At 28.0% G+C, this 12758-nt stretch overlaps 1 protein-coding gene across 1 annotated transcript in view; it reads right to left on the bottom strand.

Moving 5' to 3' along the window:
* Positions 1-8338: 8338 nt before the first annotated feature.
* LOC107993146 (titin) overlaps positions 8339-12758 on the bottom strand; it is a 207009-nt gene continuing 202589 nt past the window's right edge. Inside the window, 6 exon segments of the mRNA XM_062077058.1 lie at positions 8339-10028; positions 10284-10589; positions 10775-10972; positions 11768-11872; positions 11966-12043; positions 12590-12740. Of these exon segments, the coding sequence (XP_061933042.1) occupies positions 9826-10028; positions 10284-10589; positions 10775-10972; positions 11768-11872; positions 11966-12043; positions 12590-12740 (1041 nt within the window). The 3' untranslated portion in view covers positions 8339-9825.

Here is a 12758-nt window from a genome sequence, read left to right as displayed (position 1 = left end):
TTTTTTGGTCTGTATTTACTTGCTTTTTGACTTCTCTTTTTTTTTTTTTAATTTTATTTATTATAAATGATTTAGTATAAATGATTTTGAATTTTTCTTTTTTTCGCTTTAAGTTAGACGAGAGTATTCTTGATACGAATAATTATTAATTATTAATAAAATTGTTATGTATTGTAAATTATAGGTTTAAGATTTTAAAATATAGTTTAAGTTAGTTTTAAGGTATCATCGTTGGACAATGTGGAATTAATTAGCGAGCGAATATAAAAAACTTTTGTAAAAATCGTTGTAAAGATCCATTGTACATTAATTCAAATAATTATGTCATTTCATAATGTATTTATAATTAATAAATATTTCTTTTATATTTCTTTTCATCTATTTATTGTTTTTAATTAATCTTTTATATTTTATTTGTTCTTTTTTTATATTTAATTTATTTGAACTAATCATTAATTTTAATGTTTTTTTTTATTTTTTAGGTTTAGGTGGGTCTCGATGCGTAGTCACCTCCTCGTCGGTGAGACTCGGTAATTGGCATCGCTTTCAAAAATCTTATATCACAAAATTTATTTCATTAAAAAGTTTTCGAAATATTTTAAATTTATAAATATCAAATATATTTCATCAATGATAGTGTGTGGAAAGCGATGGCAAGCTAAGAACTACGCACATCTGCAGTCCAGTATAAACTTTGTATAATTTATTTAATTATTTTGATTTTAATTTTTAATTAATTAAACTGGACTGCAGATATTAGTTATAAGTTAATGTAATATATATATTGGATTAAATTTATTGTAATAAGTGCGTTTCCGTTTATTACAACAAGTATCAAAATATACTTCCTAATTTAAAGCGAAAAATAAAAATTTTTAATTTTCTTATTCTTCTTTTATATTTTTTTTATATTCTCGATTATTTTAATCTCATGTCATGCAACGGTGGTAGGAGTTGTTGGGCCGATGCTCTACTTCCGGTGGCCAGTTAAGGGTCCGCGCTCTGATTAGTATCTTCGAGTACTCAATTAGAGTTAGGTCTTGTGGTAGAACGTCGTCTTTGCAATCCTATGGTGGTCAGGGATTTATGCCTTGCTCCTTCCTGTGTTGTTGGGACATAAGACGTTCAACTATTAGGCCGTTGTCGTAACCCTCGATTGGTCACGATTGGCACTATCATCTGTCCATCGATTTTCCTAAATCCATTGATATAAGTCGTAATATGAGAGCGACAAAGAGGGTTGATTTTTCATTAATCACGTATCTTTATTCTTCTTCTAATGTTTATTATTTATTTGATCTGCATTTACTTAATTTTTGAACATTTTCAGTTCTCTTCTTTTAATTGAAGTATTTTGTTTTAGTATAAATTAATAATAGTTTGAATTTTTATTTTTTTTGCTTTAAGTTAGACGAGAGTATTCTTGATACGAATAATTATTAATTATTAATAAAAATGTTATGTATTATAAATTATAGATTTAAGATTTTAAAATATAGTTTAAGTTAGTTTTAAGCTATCATCGTTGGACAACGTGCGATTAATTAGCGAGCGAATGTAAAAAACTTTTGTAAAAATCGTTGTAAAGATCCATTATACATTAATTCAAATAATTATGTCATTTCATTAATGTATTTACAATTAATGAATATTTCTTTTATATTTCTTTTAATATATTTATGTATTGCTATTAATTAATCTTTTATATTTTATTTGTTATTTTTCATATTTAATTTATTTGAATTAATCATTAATTTTAATGTTTTTCTTACTTTTTAACCTTAGGTGGGTTTCGATGCATAGTTACCCACCTCCTCGTCGATGTAACCCGCAATCTGCAGTCCAGTAAACTTTATATAATTCATTTAATTATTTTGATTTTTAATTTTTAATTAATTAAATTGGACTGCAGATATTAGTTATAAGTTAATGTATTATATGTATTAGATTAAATTTATTGTAATAAGCGCGTTCCCGTTTATTGTAATAAGTATCAAGATATACTCTCTAATTTAAAGCGAAAAATAAAAATTTTTAATTTTCTTATTCTTTTTATATTTTTTTTATATTCTCGATTATTTTAATCTCATGTCATGCAACGGTGGTAGGAGTTGTTGGGCCGATGCTCTACTTCCGGTGGCCAGTTAAGGGTCCGCGTTCTGATTAGTATCTTCGAGTACTCAATTAGAGTTAGGTCTTCTGGTAGAACGTCGTCTTTCTAATCCTATGGTGGTCAGGGATTTATGCCTTGCTCCTTCCTGTGTTGTTGGGACATAAGGCGTTCAACTATTAGGCCGTTGTCGTAACCCTCGATTGGTCACTGGTGAGTATCATCCGTCCAGCGACTTTCGTCCACCGATGTAAGTCGTGACATGAGAGCGATAGAGAAGATTAATTTTTAAAATTTTTCTTCTTTTTCATCAATCATCGGACTTTAGGTGTTTTTTTAATACTTTTTATTCTTTTGGATCGCATTTGATACGTTTTTGAACATTCGTATTTTAAATGCTCTTTATATTGTAATTTTGTTTATTAGTAATGATTAATATTTTTAATTTTACTTTCTTCGCTTTAAATTAGATGATAGTATTTTTGATACTGATTCTATGTTAATAGAAATGTTATATATATTTTGGATTTAGTATTAACATGTTATTATTTAGATAATTTAAGATAACTTAATATCTCGATGGACAATATGGGACAACATGGGACAACATAAGATGACGATGGACAACATAAGATGACGATGGACAACGGGGAACGACGTTGGACAATGTAGGACAACTTGGAATGACCTTGGATGACGATGGACAACATGAGACTTAATTTTCAATTTTATTATATATTTCTTATAATATATACATATATAGTACAAAGCGAAAAATGTAAAAAATTTCTGCAATAATTTTTATAAAAATTTATTGCATGTTTATTAATTTATGTTATTAATCTTTATTTTGTGTTTCAGATTTGTTTAATTTTTATATAACATTTTTTTAATGTATTTTGTTTTGTATTATTGTATTTTTTGTATTATTTAATGTATTTCTTAGCTTTAGGTCTCGATGAGTAATTATCTCTTCATCGGTGGTAATTAACATCGCTTTCCAAACTTTTTATTCTTCAAAAATCTTTCATTCTTCAAAAATTTTATTCTTCAAAAATTCTTCAAAATTCTTTTCTCATTTCTATGGGAATTGGAATCCTTTTCTCAATTTTATTTTTATGTTTTATAATTCGTTATTTTCGTCGCTTTTTCGCGTCACTGTGAATCATCACAAAAAAATTGCAAGATTTCATCGGACTGATGTTCTACTTTCGGTGGTCAGTCGAAGGTCCGCGCTCTGATCGATTGATATCTTTGTATATTTGATCAGAGATAGGTCCTGTATATTAAATGTCGTCTTCGGTAATTCGACTTCAGTGGTTTTAGAAAGATTTTAGTTCCTTCCTGTAAGTCGTTAGGACTATGTCTTGGTAATTCGGCTCAGGTGGTCCTGAAATGATTTCTAATTCCTTCTCGTGGTCGTTGTGGACACTATGCATTTAATTACTAGGCCGCTGTCGTAACTCTCTGCTGATCAACAAGGTTATCATTTCTTTGATGATTCTTGTAAATCGACTATTATATAAAATTTAAATTTTCTTAATTTCTTTTTTTCTTATACAATTTTTTTATTGTGTCAATAACTTTTCTTCGTTTAAAGTGGGTATCTTTAATATCAAGTGATATCAATGGGGTGCATGAATCTTTGATTTAGTATTATTATTAGGTGTAAATTAAGGTAGATTTAGTATTATTATTATTAGGTCTAAATTAAGATAGATGTAGTCTCATCGCTGGACATTGTGGGATAAATTTGTGGGGTAAAAATATAAAAAAATGCTGTAAAGATCATTGTCAAGTTCTATTGTATAATAATTCAAATAATTATTTCCTTTTATGTATTCATAATTCATATTTTTTTTATATTTCAGATTTATTTAATTTTTATATTTATTTATAATTTATATTTATATTTATTATATTATATTAATATTTATATTTATTATTATATTTATATATTTTATATTTTTTTTAATTTGTTAAAGTTAATAATTAATTTTAATTTTTTTTTTTAGTTTTAGGTGAGTCTGGATGCATAGTCATCTCCTCGTTGGTGAGACCTGGTTATTGGCATTGCTTTCCAAAATCTTATATCACAAAATTTATTTCATTAAAAAGTTTTCGAAATATTTTAAATCTAAAAATATCAAATATATTTCATCAATGTATGATACTGTGTGGAAAGCGATGGCAAGCCAAGAACTACGCACATCTGCAATCTAGTATAAACTTTGTACAATTCATTTAATTATTTTAATTTTTAATTAATTAAACTGGACTGCAGATATTAGTTGTAAGTTAATGTATTAGGTTAATAAATTTAATCAAATTTATATAAATGCATCCTCCGTATCGAGATATACTCTCTAATTTAAAGCGAAAACTAAATATTTTTAATTTTCTTACTCCCTTTTTGTATTCTTTTCGTTTTCATTATTTTTCATCTCGAGTTTTTATTCTTATAATTATTCGCATAGCTTTTCACTTTCTTCCTCAATTTATCCTTTTAGTCATTTTATATTTTCTTCTTTTCCTTCGCCGTGTATTTTAATCTCATGTCATGCAACAGTGGTAGGAGTCGTTGGGCCGGTGCTCTACTTCCGGTGGCCAGTTAAGGGTCCGCGCTCTGATCGATTGGTACCTTCAGGTACTCGATTAGAGTTAGGTCTTGTAGTGGAACGTCGTCTTTGTAATTCGGCTATGGTGGTCAGGGTTTTATGCCTTGCTCCTTCCTATGTCGTTGGGACATAAGGCGTTCAACTATTAGGCCGCTGTCGTAACCCTCGACTGGTCACGACTGGCAAGTATCATCTGTCCATCGATTTTCGTAAGTCCATTGATGTAAGTCGTGATATAAGAGCGACAGAGTTGATTTTTTATTGATCTTGGCTTTTTCTTTTAATGCTTATTATTTTTTTGGCCTTCAATTACTTTTTGAACTTTTTAAATTTTCTTTTTTTATTGAAGTTTTGTTTAATATAAATAATTGCATTTTCTTCCTCATTTTATTCTTGATTATTTTATATTTTCTTCTTTTCTTTTGTCGCTTACTTCGAGTCAATCTCATGTCATGCAATAGTGGTAGAAGTCGTTGGACGGTGCTCTACTTCCGGTGGCCAGTTAAGGGTCCGCGCTCTGATCGATTGGTATCTTCGAGTACTCGAGCAGAGTTCGGCCTCGTGGTCGAACGTCGTTCTCGTAAATCGGCTCCGGTGGTCAGGGATTTATTCCTTGCTCCTTCCTGTGTCGTCAGAATGTAAGTCGTTCTTCTGCGAGGTCGGTGTCGTAATCCTTGATTGGTCACGACTGGCAAGTATCATCTGTCCATCGATTTTCGTAAGTCCAGTGATGTAAGTCGTGATATGAGGGCGACACAGAGGGTCGATTTTCCATCGATCTTTCTTCTTCTAATACTTATTGTTTTTTTGGCCGGTATTTAGTTGCCTTTTAAACAATTTGACTTCTCTCTCTTTTATGAAGTTTTATTTATTATAAATGATTTAGTGTAAACGATTTTAAATTTTTCTTTTTTTCGCTTTAAGTTAGACCAGAATATTCTTGATACGAATAATATTAATAAAAATGTTGTAAATTTAAATGTACTGTAAATTGTAGATTTAAGATTAAGATTAGATTAAGTTAGTATTAAGCTATCATCGTTAGACAACGTGGGACGACGATGGACGACGTGGGACATAGTTTTTAATTTTATTGTATATTTTTTATAATTAATACAAATTTTATATGTGATATACGTATATTACATACCGAAAAATGTAAAAAATTTTTATAAAAATTTTTTGCGTGTCCATTAATTTATATAATTAATATTTATTTTATGTTTCAGATTTTTTAATTTTTATAGAATATTTTATTGATATTTTATGTAAATTTTTGTTCACTTATTTTGTTGAATTTAATCATTAATTTTTAATGTTTTTTTTATTTGTTATTTGTTATTTGTTAGGTTTAGGTGGGTCTCGATGCGTAGTCACCTCCTCGACGGTGAGACCTGGTAATTGGCATCGCTTTCCAAAATTCTTTTCTTCAAAATCATATATCACAAAAATTACTTCATTAACATTCGAAATATTTTAAATTTTAAAATATCAAATATATTTAATCAATGATAATGTGGAAAGTGATGACAAGCCAAGAACTACGCACATTTACAGTCCAGTATAAATTTTGTACAATTTATTTAATTATTTTGATTTTAATTTTTAATTAATTAAACTGGACTGCAGATATTAGTTATAAGTTAATGTATTATATGTATTAGATTAAATTTATTGTAATAAGTGCGTTCCCGTTTATTGTAATAAGTATCAAAATATACTAATTTCCCTAATTTAAAGCGAAAAATAAAAATTTTTAATTCTTTTATTCACCTTTTATATTCTCGCTTTCCGTTTTCATTATTTTTTATCTCGAACTTTTATTCTTCTAATCATTCGAATCGTTTTTCACTTTCTTCCTTGATTTAACTCTTTTGGTTATTTCATATTTTCTTCTTTTCTTTCGCCATGTATTTTAATCTCATGTCATGCAATAGTGGTAGAAGTCGTTGGGCCGGTGGCCAGTTAAGAGTCCGCGCTCTGATCGATTGGTATCTTCGAGTACTCGATTAGAGTTAGGTCTTGTGGCGGAACGTCGTCTTCGTAATTCATTGTGGTCCGGGATTTATGCCTTGCTCCTTCCTGCGTTGTTGGAACATAAGGTGTTCAACTATTAGACCGTTGTCGTAACTCTCGATTGGTCACAACTGATAAATATCATCTGTCTAGCCATTCTCATAAGTCTACTGACATAGGTCGTGTTGAGGCCTACAGTGAATTTTCCTTCATTTCTTCGTTATTTTCTTTTTTTTGGGGTTCTTATATTTCTTCCTTATTAATTCTTTGCATTTGCATTTCTTATATTTTGTTTGTATATATAATAGTATAAGGTATTTGACTATCTATTAAATAAGTAATAATTTTTAATTTTTCTTATTTAAATAGGAGTGTATCTTTGATACGAATGAGGCCAATGAGATAATAAGAATGGTAGATTTAATTTAGTATTAAGTATTTAGTATTATTTAGATTAAATTAGATTTAAGCCTCATCGATGGACAACGGTGAACAACAATGGACGACGTTGGGCGTTCGATGGAGGACGTTGGGCAACGATGGACAACGATGGACAACGATGGACAACAATGGACAATGATGGACGACGTTGGATAACGATGGACGACTTGAGAATCTTCAATTTTATTTTATATTTCTGTCATTAATACGAGTGTTATATATACATATATATGTTATACATATATTGCGAAGCGAAAAATGTAGAAATATTTTTGTAAAAATTTTTGTAAAAATTTATTGCATATTTATTAATTTAAATGATTATAATGATTAATATTTATTTTATATTTCAGATATATTTATTGCTTTATGATATTTTTATATGCTTTTTATTTTTGTTTAATTAATTTATCTAATTTAATCATTAATTTTATTATTTTATTTTTTTAGCTTTAGATGGATCTCGATATTTATAAGATTTTCTTTAGGTTATTTTTTGGTTATTATTTATTTATTTTATTTAGGTTATTATTTATTTAGATTTCATATATGATTTCGGAGTTAATATAGACATTGAAAACAAATTATACAAATTATAAACAATAATATAGACAATAATATAGGATTATCTTTAGAGTACTGCAAATGAAACACAAAAGTAAAATTAAAAATTAAAAAACAAAAGAAAAATTAAAAAGACAAATAAATAAAATAAAATAGAATAAAAATTAAACATCCGCGCTATCTGTTGATTATTTTGTTTGTTTCATCCACGACATTCTAGGTAGCCCTTATGTCACAATTTTTATCCTATTTCTGTCTTTTTTTCATTATTTCTAATTTAATAATTAATTATAAAAATAATAATATAATAATTTACAAATTTATTAAATTTTAATTATTAATTAGCAGTCAAAAAGAAATAAAACTCTACAATATAAAAACAAATTCAATATTGTTGAATGCTATTTATAAAAATAATTAAAATTTAATATAAAAGAAAATTTATTGGTTTGATATTAAAAAGTTCTTTCCATCAGAACAATTTTATCTTTCTATTAGTACAGATATTTACTTACACAGAAATTTACTTATATATACAACAGGGAGAGGAAAAGATATAATAATCAACAAAAATAAGAAACATCAAAAGTACCGTTTGCAATAATTTAATTCGCAAAAAAATTGATTTCTTACAATATAATGAAGTATGCGACACGCAGTTGGTGAACGTTGTTGTTGTTCTTGCACCTATATTTTGTTACGTCTCGCGACACCAACCACGCGTGGCATTCCCTCGTTTTCTCTAGTCTCTTCAAATAACCAGTCGTACGAGCATCAGCAATGATGCCGATCACATTAACGAACGATTTTAATTAATTAATAACGGTAATGGTAACGTGTAACAATTAAACATAATATTATACATTTACGAATAAATAATCCTAAAAGTAATCCTCGCAAACTCGGGTAGGAGTAAACGAACGTTTCTTTCCGTTCGTATTCATGATATAAATAGAAAAGGTGGTAGATAGGGTAACGAAAGGGATAATAAAGGATTGGTAGAGAAAGGGTTGTTCAATTAATCCTTAATCACTCTAAATCGCTTCTTTACATATGGTACTCGATTGATTCTGATCGTTTATCACATTCACCGACGAATCGAGTCTCGGAGAAGTTTAAAATTTTCTCGTCGAATGATTGATAATAGAGCTTCTCGTTTACCGAAAGGAATATCTCGAGGAAATCAGGATATTCTTTTTTTAAATACAATTCGATGCGACTGAAAATTCGTTCGTTTGATTTGCGTGATTGAAAGATAAAATTTTAATATTTTACCATCTTTAATAATTCAAAAAAAAAAAAAGAAGAAACGTTATACTGAATGTTCATGATATCGACTGATATTATTTATTATAAATTTAATTTAAAACTAATTAATTTTAAATAATGATTATATTTAACGAAATTTAAATTAATTAATTAAAAATGCTTACTTAGATATCATGAAAATTATCGATAAAGTTTCTTAATTTTTTTTTTTGACTTACGAATTTTCAGTTACATGGTTATTAAATCATGGCGATTATTTCGTGAATCGGAAGAAATAATTCTTCCATTTGTGTTTGATTCCAAGTATGCGTGAGGAAGTCTTGGTCCGTTAAAAGATGAGAAAGAAAATAATAATAATAATAATATCATTATTCTATGCTGACTAGATTCTACACCCATCCAATAGTGATCCTTAAAATAAATCTAGTCTCTATACGCGTGATTCTAAAAGAGGAACGATGTAACAATGTCATTAATCTTTCGTATATTATACGTATATACGGTGTTCACGCGAGAGATCAAACGTCGAAAATATCTGACGCTACAACAAAAAGTTTCGTTAAAGAGGAAAATAATTTTCGATTTTTATAGAAATATGATTCTCTCAAATTTCGTTGAAGAAAAAAAAAATAGAAGAGAAGAGAAACGAAATATCTCGAAAAACGCATTAAATTAATAAAAAAAATCTGTCCATTATTGTTTCGTTTTCTTTATCTCGCTAACGCGTTAAATTATATGGTCCTCGATAAAACGAAGAAAGAATGTGAATTTCGTTCTTAGTTTTTCACGCCGTAATCGTAAAAATGCTTATTCGAAAAGTTTCTTAGCATAATGCCAAATGCGGAAGAAGTACTCGTCTTGTCTAAGAAGTCTTGCTCTCGCGTACGAATGGATGTCGGCGTCCATGTTATGCTCACGTAACCAAGAACTCGTGTTCTCTGTACTGAAACTGACCGATGCGGTTTCACCCTTTTCGGTCATTTCTGCGATTGGCTCCACTACGGCTAATTCTAGAAAATTAAATGAGAATATAAACATTTGCAGAAATTTTTATACATTGATATATAAACTTTTAATATTAAAAAATTTTTCGAGCATCTTTTATTTTTGAAATTTGTGAAATTTAGAAATTTGAAAATGGAAATATTTTTCAAATAATTCAAAATTTCCTTTTCAATGTCTCCAAAAAATTTCAAATATTTTTTAATTCTTACTAAAAATATGGATTCTTAAAAAGTAGTAAAATAAAAATATTGGAAGCTCACCGGAAACTGGTATGATTTTAACAGGTTCATCAGACTCTAGAGGATCACTGAGACCGACTTCGTTTTTGGCAAAGATCCTGATCAGATACATGTGATTCTCCTGAAGATCTCTGATATTTAATTTCTGTGTATCTGCGTTCACTCTGCCTACTTCCATCCACATAGTCTTTTTTGCATCCCTAATAGCAATTTTGTAACTTTCTAATGGCGCACCGCCATCTGATTCCGGCCTGCCCCATGAAATAACGACTGTGTTTGCTGCAATCTGCCTGATTTCTAATGGTGCAGTTGGTGGTGATGGAACATCTATGAATATGAGATTAAATTTATACGTGATTTTGAAAAGCAATTTTGAAAAAAACGAAATAAAAATTTTAATTTTTATTTTTATATGAAATTATTTTTATATGAAATTAAAAAATTCAAACGGAAATTTTATTAAGTTTAAATTTAAATTTAAATATTATTCAAAAAAAGAAATAAATATTTACTGGCATGTGTCATCAAGGTAACTGGTTCTGAGTTTGTAGGTAAGCTGAGTCCCATGTTGTTCTCAGCGAAGATTCTGAAGATAAATTCGCTCTCTTTCAAATTCTCTATACAATATTGAAGTGTGGTAGCATCCAGAGTGACAACTTTTGTCCATCTCGCTCCTTTTCCAATCAATGGCCTCTTTTCGATTATGTAACCTGTTGAAGCAAGTGAACATTATATTATTTTTTCGCAATTCTATATGTACAATTTTAATATTATTTAATCATTGATTGTATGTATATTTATTAGTTGATATTTTTCAAGACATATTAATTCTTAATAAGAATGAATCACGGCATTGCAAATATATAATTCTGAACGATTTATACAATCGTTCCAAATTTTTATAAATATCTAAAAGTAATCAATATTGATACATTAGTAATTGACGTTTTTGCTATTTTGAAGATACAGGTATTATATTTTCGTTCTATCCTTGTTCCTCATACTTGATATCAGTATAAACATAACACGTGTCGACTTGTGATTTGATTCTTTTCGATTTCTTGTCTTTCGTATTAATTTAATGAAATTAATAATTAATATATTAATAATTTTTCGACATATATGGGCTAATTTTTGTATAGAAAATGTCGAATCAAATAAAACATATAAAAATATGTGATTCTATTTTAAAAAATGGGATTTGAAATCTTCAAATTTATAATTAGAAAAATCTAAAAACAATACAAAAATTCAAGTTCTTCTCAAATATTATTTGATTAGTCTACATATTTACTAAATATTAATATTAAAAATTTGACTACGATAACATTGATACAATTTAATATTACGATATTAAATAATATACCAATTTTAAATCCTTATTCTTTTGATATATAATCTTTAAATAAATACTTGAAGAATATTTAAAAATCATGAAAGAGATTAATAACATTTTATTTTATTACTTTTATTATATATATTTTATATATATATATTTTAATTACCTGTGAGTTCTGTTCCTCCATTGCTGGCTGGTGGAGACCAACTGAGCGTTACGCTCTTGCTGGTAACATTTATCACTTGTACATGTTGCGGACTCGATGGTGGTGCTACAAATCAAATGTTATTTATTAAATAGATCGAACGATGTTTAATAATTGTAAGTTTAATAATAATGAGAGTATGTTTTGTGAATAACTTACTTTTGCTGATAATTATTTTCGTCGGCGGAAATATACCAAGCAGAGCGTACATAGTGCTTTCGGTCATTTTTGTTATTTCTAAGCGATAGCGAAATTAATAAATAAGCAGTAGTAAGCAATTGAAATGCTGGATGATTTATATTTGAAATTGTTAGAAATGCTAATTAAAACATTTAATAAGTATAGAGTACTTCGAAGCTTTGCAAAATTATTGTATTATTTTTATATTATGCGTTATAATCCCTCGAGTGATTACGATTATTTATATCATTACGTAGCCAAAATAGGAATATATTTAAATTATAAAAATTATCATATTATTTATTTTATTCAATGTATATATTAGAACAATGTATGTATCAAATAAAAAAAAGATAGAATATGATAAGAAATATAATAGCAGTATAATATAATAATATTATATAAAATATTAAATATAAAAATTAAATAATTAATAAAATAATTTCTAACAGTATGAAATTCAATTTTAATAATGACTCTCGAGAGGTTAAATTTCAATTTCGAACAAAATCGAACAAATTAATATCATTATATATTTAATTAAGCTTAGGCAATTAATATTATAGTTTTCTACATGATTAATTTGATTGCTGCATGACTTACTGATTCGTCTGCCTGGTGCAATTGGTTCTTCAGCCACGTAAGGAGGACCAGTACCAACGCTGTTCTTAGCTGTTATCCTAAAGTTGTATGGCACATCTGTCTTTAGATTCGATACGCCGAATTGTGTCGTTTCGTGCTTTGTGCTGCCGATCTGTAAAATATTTTAATG

This window comes from Apis cerana, linkage group LG7, assembly GCF_029169275.1.
Source record: "Apis cerana isolate GH-2021 linkage group LG7, AcerK_1.0, whole genome shotgun sequence".
Taxonomy (NCBI): domain Eukaryota; kingdom Metazoa; phylum Arthropoda; class Insecta; order Hymenoptera; family Apidae; genus Apis; species Apis cerana.
The sequence above is the reverse complement of the archived record's forward strand: the minus strand, read 5'-3'. Positions and strand labels throughout refer to the sequence as shown.